Source organism: Lontra canadensis, unplaced genomic scaffold (assembly GCF_010015895.1).
Source record: "Lontra canadensis isolate GAN:19392208 unplaced genomic scaffold, GSC_riverotter_1.0 scaffold87, whole genome shotgun sequence".
Lineage (NCBI taxonomy): Eukaryota > Metazoa > Chordata > Mammalia > Carnivora > Mustelidae > Lontra > Lontra canadensis.
In genome coordinates this window covers 2,330,106-2,339,684 of record NW_022631081.1, presented here as the reverse complement: position 1 = coordinate 2,339,684, position 9,579 = coordinate 2,330,106, and the positions used below count along the sequence as shown (strand labels likewise).

General features: G+C 61.0%; 1 protein-coding gene across 1 annotated transcript in view; it reads left to right on the top strand.

Moving 5' to 3' along the window:
* Positions 1-2,486: 2,486 nt before the first annotated feature.
* Positions 2,487-9,579, top strand: part of MN1 (MN1 proto-oncogene, transcriptional regulator) — a 45,942-nt gene continuing 38,849 nt past the window's right edge. The window contains exon 1 of the mRNA XM_032883282.1: positions 2,487-7,353. Coding sequence (XP_032739173.1) covers positions 3,555-7,353 — 3,799 coding nt within the window. The 5' untranslated portion in view covers positions 2,487-3,554. The remainder of the gene's footprint in view (positions 7,354-9,579) is intronic.

Here is a 9,579-nt window from a genome sequence, read left to right as displayed (position 1 = left end):
CCATTCCCTCCAGACATACAGGAGACATAATGTTTCTCACATAGGGCTCCTGAGACATCCCTCTCTCCCAGAACTGATGGCTCTGGACAAGGCATGCCACCAGCTAGCTGTCACGGGCTTTGCACAGGCCTTTGCCCATGCAGGATCCTCCTCTGGTGACCATTCCCCCTGCTGGTCCCTTTCCTGACCAGGAGGCGCAGGGTCTCCCTGTCTCTGGCCTGGGTGGGGGTTAGGGGGCCTACCCCCACCCACTAGAGGCCTACCCAGTACCTTTATTTCTTTGTGCCTAAATCAGCCAAGCCCCGGTCTTTTCCGGCTCTCACTTCCTTGTCACTTTGCTAAGTAATAATTTCCATGTCCGATTTCATTTCTTTCTAGTTCTGGAACCTCTAAGCTATCAGCAAGAGGATAGTTCACATGAAAACTAATTACACAAAATCAATATTTAATCACAGACCAACAACCTGATCCTGCAGAAAAATCCTTTTAAAACTCCACCACCCTGTACAAATACTTCTTCCCGATGCTTATTTATGGACTCCATTTTTGGTGGGGGTAATTTTCATTTTTAATTTCAAAAAGAAAAAAATATCTGTAGACATCCACAACAGGAAGGTCCCAGGAAGGACCTTGGATCTGAGCTGGCTTCCGTTCTCTGAGTTTCAAAGTTGCAGGTTTTTAATGCTTGTTTTCATTTGTATTCTTTTGGGGAGGGGGGGTTATTTTCTCCCTCAAGAGACCCTGCTTCCCGCCTCCCCTCCCCCTAAGTGGAACCCATTTTCCTGGCATTTTGGCTCAGGAACACCCAGAGTCTGCTTTCCCAGCAGCGACACAGGGGAGCAATGAATCCCTGTGCTCGAAACGTGGTAACTTTTCAACTCCTGCCTGCGACGGTGGAGTGCTTAATCTGAGGTTTTTAAATAAAAAGGGCTCCGGGGTTGGTTTTATTATAACGTTTAGTTCATTTCAGATTTCATGCGCAATTTAGCAAACGCTAGACAGACTTTGGTGATAAACACTTTCTTTTGTGGGGGGAAAGGCATTTTTATACACCATGCTTAATTTTATTTAGATTTAATAGCGATATCGGGGCACTTCAAAGAAAGTTCTTTTTTTCCCCCTCCCCTTCTCCGACGAACGCTGGTTTGCTAGCAAAATCACCTCGTGCTATTTTATGGCAAGGGAAATTACAGGCCTTCTCCCCCTTCCTCCCTTACACGCACTTTAGGGAGGAAAATACACGCAGGCACACAGAATAAACATCTTCTCTACTCTCCATCCCCTCTAAACTCCCAACTTCTAATTGCAAGATAGATTTCAGCGTCAGGGGGATCAGGAAGATCTAAACATTTTAACTAAGATTATTGGGATAAATATTTCATAAAGAGAAGGGCAGATATTAAATTACTCCTATTGATTTTAGTATCACAACCCAATTCCTTTCCTTGGCCTCTTCAGTTTAATTGATCTCTTAAGGAGGCCAACCTCGCGCCCGCAGAGGGCCTGGGCCTTGGCCCTGGTGTCCGGAGGAGGCTGCTCCCCCGGGCGAGTGCGCCCTCTGCGCACGGGTCTTCTCGAAGCTCCTAGCAGCCTCGCGGCTCTGGCTCTGCGTTCGTTCGATGTGCACCCCTCACTCCCCCACAATTAGCCAAGTGGTTATGGCTCCTCCGGGCGGAAGCCTGCGAGTGAGAACGGGGAACCCCAGAGTGCGCGGATAGAGAACAATTGTGCGCGCCGTAGTGAGGAGGAGTGAGCAGGCGCCCGGGCCTTTCGAGCGGAACCCTAACTTCGGGGTTCCCCGTTTGCTTCCACTTCCAGAAAAACCCGAGGGCCGGCTAACTTGGGTGCCACTAGTAGGCAGACAGCGGTGGAGAACCGTGGGTTCGCCCCGGGGCTGAAGCGCAGTTGACTCTTTGCGACTTTCCGTGGCGAGTCCGGGAGCTTTTCTCGGCGACCCTATTGTCTAAGCGCCCCGCACCGCTTACCGCCCACCTCCCCGCCCCCTGCCCAACCCGCAGGTCTCTCTTCAGTTAGGGGTGGGGAGTTGGGAACTGTGTGAGTGGGAAGGGGGTGAACAAAGCCAAGATCCCACCATTCTCCGCCTGCGCCCCCTCCAGCCCGATGCGCCGGGAGGCCAGGGCGCGCCCCCCAGAGCACTGGCGTCGACCCCGAGGCAAAACCCGCGCGGGGGACCCGGGAGCTGGCGGAGTGCGGGTTCATGGCGGGGGCCTCGGCAGCCAGCAACCAGGACCACCTTAAGAGCGAGCCCCGCCCCGGGCCCGGAGCTCGGGCTGCGCTGATTGGTGCAAATGTAATGGCTGAAATTGATTGCTGAAATGCAAAACTTGTTGCTGCTTCTCCCGGCGCTGGGCGAGAGGCAGACACCGAGAGGGGAGCCGAGACCCTCGGAACGCCCCACGCAGAGCCCCCCCCCCCCCGCCAGCAGAGGGGGCGCGGACCCCCCCCCGGGCCCCCCCCCCGCCCCCCCCCCCCATTCCGGGCTCCTAGAGCGTAGCCGGAACGCCTCAACCCGCTCGCCTAGCCTGGCCCCCCAACCCGCGTACGCCCCCCTCCTCGGGTCCGAGGGGGACTCGTGAAGCACCTCGGCTTGGAGGCAGGGAACCCGAGCTTCGGAGCAACCCAACCTCTCGACTCGCTGCCCGCCCGCGCCCGGAAGCGGGCGCGGAGACCCCGCGAACTCAGAGACCGAACAGACGAGGACAGAAGCGGCAGGCGGCGGACGTGGCCGCGAAGCGGCACGCCGGGGTGCAGCGCACCCGCCGCGGAAGGGGAACCGCGCCTTCCCTCAAACCAGGGCTCCAACCCCGGGCGCCTGCTGCCTCCCCAGCCCAGCTGCGCCCTCGGCTCAGGGCCCGCACCCGTGATGCCGAGCGGAGCCTCCAGCCTTCCGACCCGCTGAAGAAGCAGTAGCCGCTTGCTCGGGGCCGACGGAGACTGTGCGAGCGGATCGTGCTCGGCGGAGGCTCGGGCTGCGGAGCGCGGGGACTCCGGGGGGAGGGGGGAGGGACCGTTCTGTCCATGCCTGGGCGCCAGCCACGGCTTTGAAAGGTCTCCTTGCTCAGCCCCTTAGCAGCTCCGCCACGGACTCCGGGAGGCTTCGGGAGACGTCCTGGGGCTTCCCACCCGACCCGATTGGACTTAAGAAGGTGATCGCTCTGCTCTCCCTTCCTTCTTCCCGCCTCCTTCCCCCCACTTAACTTTTTGTCTCCACTCGCCCGCAGCTCCATCCCCTCCGCGCAAACCCACCCGCGGCTGTGCCAACCGCCGGGGCATGGGCCCCCCAACACGGCTCCCCGAGGCCCCGCGGCACCGCAAGATGTGAGAGGCCCGGGTCCGGCAGAGCCAGAGCTTCGGGAGAGGAGCTGATAGCCCCCAGCCTCCACACGCCTGGCGAGGTGGCGGTGCGCACTGCGCCCCCGCGGTGCTGAGCGTCCCAGAGCGCCCAACCCAGGGCCGGAACGTTTAGCTGGCCGGAGGCGCGCCGCGGAGAGCAGGCTGTCATGCCCTATTGATCCCCCCGCCCCCTGCCAAGTATGTTTGGGCTGGACCAATTCGAGCCCCAGATCAACAGCAGGAACGCTGGCCAGGGCGAGAGGAACTTTAACGAGGCCGGACTAAGCATGAATGCCCACTTTAAGGCCCCGGCTTTCCACGCGGGGGGACCCCCTGGCCCCGTGGATCCTGCCATGAGCGCGCTGGGCGAGCCCCCGATCTTGAGCATGAACATGGAGCCTTACGGCTTCCACGCGCGTGGCCATTCGGAGTTGCACGCGGGGGGGCTGCAGGCGCAGCCGGTGCACGGATTCTTTGGAGGCCAGCAGCCGCACCACGGCCACCCGGGAGGCCACCACCCCCACCAACATCACCCCCACTTTGGGGGCAACTTCGGTGGCCCGGACCCAGGGGCCTCATGCCTGCATGGGGGTCGTCTACTTGGCTACGGCGGCGCCGCCGGCGGCCTGGGCAGCCAGCCGCCCTTCGCGGAGGGTTATGACCACATGGCTGAGAGCCAGGGGCCCGAGAGCTTTGGCCCGCAGCGACCCGGGAACCTCCCGGACTTCCACAGTTCGGGCGCCTCGGGTCATGCGGTGCCTGCCCCATGCTTGCCGCTGGACCAGAGCCCTAACCGAGCGGCCTCCTTTCACGGCCTGCCCACCTCCAGCGGCTCCGATTCCCACAGTCTGGAGCCTCGAAGGGTGGCGAACCAAGGTGCCGTCGACTCGCTGGAATACAATTACCCTGGCGAGGCGCCCTCGGGACATTTCGACTTGTTTTCGCCCTCCGATTCCGAGGGGCAGCTGCCTCATTATGCGGCGGGGCGCCAGGTTCCCGGGAGCTCTTTCCCGGGTGCCTCGGCCATGCCCAGAGCTGCAGGCATGGTGGGCTTATCCAAAATGCATGCCCAGCAGCAGCAGCAGCAGCAACAACAGCAGCAACAGCAGCAGCAGCAACAGCAGCAGCAGCAACAGCAACATCAGCACGGCGTGTTCTTCGAGAGGTTCGGCGGGGCCCGCAAGATGCCCGTGGGGCTGGAGCCGGGAGTAGGTTCCAGGCACCCGTTGATGCAGCCTCCCCAGCAGGCCCCGCCGCCCCCTCCGCAGCAGCCCCCGCAGCCGCCGCAGCAACCCCAGCCGCAGCCGCCGCCACCGCCGCCACCCGGGCTTCTGGTCCGACAAAATTCGTGCCCGCCTGCGCTCCCGCGGCCCCAGCAGGGTGAGGCGGGCACGCCCAGTGGCGGCCTGCAGGACGGGGGCCCCATGCTGCCCAGTCAGCACGCACAGTTCGAGTACCCCATCCATCGGCTGGAGAACCGAAACATGCACCCGTATTCGGAGCCCGTGTTCAACATGCAGCACCCCCCTCCCCAGCAGGCGCCCAACCAGCGGCTGCAGCATTTTGACGCGCCCCCCTACATGAATGTGGCCAAGAGGCCGCGCTTTGACTTCCCGGGCAGCGCGGGAGTGGACCGCTGCGCTTCGTGGAACGGCAACATGCACAACGGCGCGCTGGACAACCACCTCTCGCCCTCCGCCTATTCGGGCCTACCCGGCGAGTTCACGCCGCCTGTGCCCGACAGCTTCCCCTCAGGGCCACCCCTGCAGCATCCTGCCCCAGACCACCAGTCCCTGCAGCAGCAGCAGCAGCAGCAGCAGCAGCAGCAGCAGCAACAGCAGCAACAGCAGCAGCAGCAGCAGCAGCAGCAGCGCCAAAACGCGGCCCTCATGATTAAGCAGATGGCGTCGCGGAATCAGCAGCAGCGGCTGCGCCAGCCCAACCTGGCCCAGCTAGGCCACCCTGGGGACGTGGGCCAGGGCGGCCTGGTACACAGCGGCCCGGTGGGCGGTTTGGGCCAGCCGAACTTTGAGCGCGAAAGCGCGGGTGCGGGCGCGGGGCGCCTGGGCACTTTCGAGCAGCAGGCGCCTCACTTGGCTCAGGAGAGCGCGTGGTTCCCAGGGTCGCACCAGCCGCCGGGGGACCTGCTGCCCCGCAGGATGGGCGGCTCAGGCCTGCCGGCTGACTGCGGCCCGCACGACCCGGGCCTGGCGCCTCCCCCTCCCCCCGGTGGTTCCGGAGTGCTGTTCCGTGGCCCTCTGCAGGAGTCGCTTAGGATGCCCGGAGAGGGACACGTGCCCGCGCTGCCCTCCCCCGGCCTGCAGTTCGGCGGCAGCCTGGCGGGTCTGGGCCAACTGCAGTCGCCAGGGGCTGGGGTTGGGCTGCCCAGCGCTCCCTCCGAGCGCCGACCCGCGCCGCCGGATTTCACCGCACCCGCGCTCGGGGGCCAGCCTGGCTTCCCGTTCAGCGCGGCGAACCGGCAGGCCACGCCGCACAGCGGCCCAGGCGTGAACTCGCCGCCGAGCGCAGGCGGGGGCGGCGGCAGCACGGGCGGTGGCAGCGGAGGGGGCGCCTACCCGCCGCAGCCTGATTTCCAGTCCAGCCAGCGCACCTCGGCCAGTAAGCTGGGCGCGCTGTCGCTGGGCTCCTTCAACAAGCCCAGCTCCAAGGACAACCTGTTCGGCCAGAGCTGCCTGGCTGCACTCTCCACCGCCTGCCAGAACATGATCGCCAGCCTCGGGGCCCCCAACCTCAACGTGACCTTCAACAAGAAGAACCCGCCCGAGGGCAAGAGGAAACTGAGCCAGAACGAGACCGAAGGCGCGGCTGTGGCCGGCAACCCGGGCTCGGATTACTTCCCCGGAGGGACTGCCCCTGGGGCCCCAGGGCCTGGAGGCCCGTCGGGCACTAGTAACAGCGGCTCCAAAGCCCCAGGGCCGCCCAACCCGCCTGCCCAGGGGGACGGCACCAGCCTCTCCCCAAACTACACCCTGGAGTCCACGTCCGGGAACGACGGCAAGCCGGTCCCCGGGGGCGGCGGCCGGGGACGGGGTCGAAGAAAAAGGGACAGTGGTCACGTGAGCCCTGGGACCTTCTTCGACAAGTACTCGGCAGCGCCAGACAGTGGGGGTGCGCCTGGGGTGAGCCCAGGGCAGCAGCAGGCACAGGGCGCAGCCGTCGGGGGAAGCTCCACGAGCGAGGCTCGCGGGGCTCCTACGCCTCACGAGAAAGCACTCACGTCACCGTCGTGGGGGAAAGGGGCCGAGTTGCTCCTAGGGGACCAGCAGGACCTCATGGCTTCCCTGGATGGCGGGCCCAAGTCCGACGGTAGTTCGCCGCACGTGGGCGAGTTTGCCTCGGAGGAGGTGAGCACCAGCTACGCCAACGAGGACGAGGTGTCATCCAGCTCCGACAACCCCCCAGCCCTGGCCAAAGCGAGTAGGAGCCCCCTGGTGACAGGCTCGCCCAAACTCCCTCCGCGTGGGGTGGGCGCTGGGGAGCACGGACCTAAGGCGCCCCCGCCCCCCCTTGGCCTGGGCATCATGTCTACCTCTACCTCCACCCCTGACAGCTATGGCGGCGGGGGCACGGGCCACCCTGGCACTCCGGGCCTGGAGCAGGTCCGGACCCCGACGAGCAGCAGCGGTGCACCACCCCCGGATGAGATCCACCCCCTGGAGATCCTCCAGGCGCAGATCCAGCTGCAGAGGCAGCAGTTCAGCATCTCTGAGGACCAGCCCCTGGGGCTCAAGGGTGGCAAGAAGGGTGAGTGCACCGTTGGGTCCTCCGGTGCGCAGAATGGTGACAGTGAGCTGGGCAGCTGCTGCTCTGAGGCAGTCAAGAGCGCCATGAGCACCATCGACCTGGACTCGCTAATGGCAGAGCACAGCGCCACCTGGTACATGCCTGCCGACAAGGCCTTGGTGGACGGCGCGGACGACGACAAGACGCTGGCGCCTTGGGAGAAGGCCAAACCCCAGAACCCCAACAGCAAAGAAGGTATATGCCCTTGTTCCCATCTCATCTCCCCCCGGAGGCCTCCCCCCCACTGCAGGCCTTAGCCTAGCCTTGAGTGGGCCATTGGAGGGGATGATCCCTTGGGGTTAGGAGGAGCCCCAGGCCCTCTTAATGCCCAGCTCAGAGCTGGACACTGTCCCTTTGGTTACAGCAAGGACTCTGTGGGCAGATCCCCCCACTTCCATCCCCCACTTTTCCCCGCCAGGCACCGTTATCAAGTGGATTCTATTTCCACACCGAGGTCGGAACTTTGATGGCAGCCCTGTGGGGGTTATTTCAGGGTCCCTTTACCAAGTTTCAGCTAAGTTGCTGGGTACTCAGAGGACAAGGCCAGCCCCTTTCCTTTCACACCAAGACCACTCCTCACCCTTAACACTCGGGCTGGTTCTACTTTGTGGGAGTTGTGTGCCTGCCTCCCCTCCCATCCCCTGCACTTTCCTGGCAGGACACCTGGGAAGTTGTGTTAATAACCTTCCCACCTTATCCTAGGCAGCCAACCTCCAGCTTGAGTTTCCTTCCATGTGCCAGCATCTTTAGAAAAAAAAAAGTTACCAGGCGCTGGTGTTAGCAGCATCACTCCAAGGCAATGCCTAATTTGACATTTGTTCCTAATGAATAGCTGTTTTGTCTCTTCTTAACTATTAAGGTTTTATTGGAAACCTGGAGACCTGTCTGGTTGTAGGAGGCAGGCAGGCTTTTCCTGGTTGCATCTCCTTGACATTTGGGTTGGGGGGTTGCTGGGGCTGGGGTGGGGTCTCCACTTGGTGGAGACCGGACGACTCAGCTGGGCCATCGTCTGTGTATGGGGTTATGGATATATAGTCTTAAGACACAAAGGACCCGCGTTTGTCAATATCTCGCCTGGCTTTGGTGACAGATGTCTGGTCCCAGCTCTTGTTTGCATTCTAAGCACTCCCTCCTCACCAGGCCTGGAGACCTTTAAGGTGGGTAGGGTGGGGGTTAGTAAAGGGACCGCCATTGCAGTTAAAGTCATAACAATTTTGTGTTTACATCGTAAGAGGATGGGACTGCAGTAGATAACCGTTTCATTTTAACGGGCCCTTTTTTTTTTCCACACACAATTGCTTCTTAAAATTAATATCATACCTCTCTCCTCACCAACCCCCCAGCCCCCACAATTCCTACCTTTTTCTTTTAAACCCTTGATGCCTTCCCTAGGTTTGGGGCGGTTGCTGAATATTACCATGAAACCAGCGGCTGCCCATTGAACCTGTCTTTAAAAAACAGACATCCTCTGATTCTTGCTCTTTCTTAGAGTTCTTCCTCTCTGTCTTCTTTGGCCTGGGCCTCCTGCCCCTGAGTTTAAGGTGCCGGTAGGTTTTAAGAGAATGGGCTGGAGGAGGAGGAAGAAGAAGGAGGGGGGAGGGGAAGCGCGGCCCCTGAGTTGGGTGGCTCAGAACTCCAGGCTTTCACCGCTGCCTGCCATCCTGGGTAGCGTCGTCCCGGGTAGCGGGTAGCGTTCCCGCTTAGGTTTTTCTAATTCATGAATGCGGCCTCCCCGCTTTTCTCTTTGTTCGCCTACTGCCCAGCCCGGGACGCTGCTCTCTCATTTGAAGCCTGCTGCTTAGCATGCACGGCAGACCCTGCGGCCAACATCAGCATTCTCCAGGCTTCTCCCAGGCAAGGCCATAAATTGGTTAGTTTGGGACCCTCCGCTTCTTCTCCCTGGTTTCCCCCCCCCTTCCTTTTTAAAATGGACTTGGACACAGCATCCTACTTGCCCAGCTCTTGGCCACCCTCCCCACCCCAGTCTCTTTTATTTTCTTGTACACAACATCTCGATCCTACCCCGATCGATAGCTGGTTAGCACAAATCCCAGCCCCTGTCACTTCTACCTGGCTTGGCCAGGCTGCCCCTCCCCTGCCCCTCCATCCCTCCCCCTTCCCAGTAATTAAGAACATATTGGCCAAAATAGGGTGAGAAAAGTTTCTTAAAAGCCCCTGATTTTGAGAATTAATATAGAAAAGCCAGTAGCCCTCAGCCTGTGTGCCTTCTGAAGGTCCTTCATTGATGAGGTCCAGAGGAATCGAGTGGTTTTAAGATTTTTTTAAAAGGTGTCACAGAGCCCTCTTGCCAGGGGTCCCCCAAATCTTCCTTCCCGAAAGGAAAAAAAAAAGATGCAGCCTGTGAATGAAGAGATGTCATTAAAGATATGTTTTGTTTTGTTTTGTTTGTTTCATTATCAC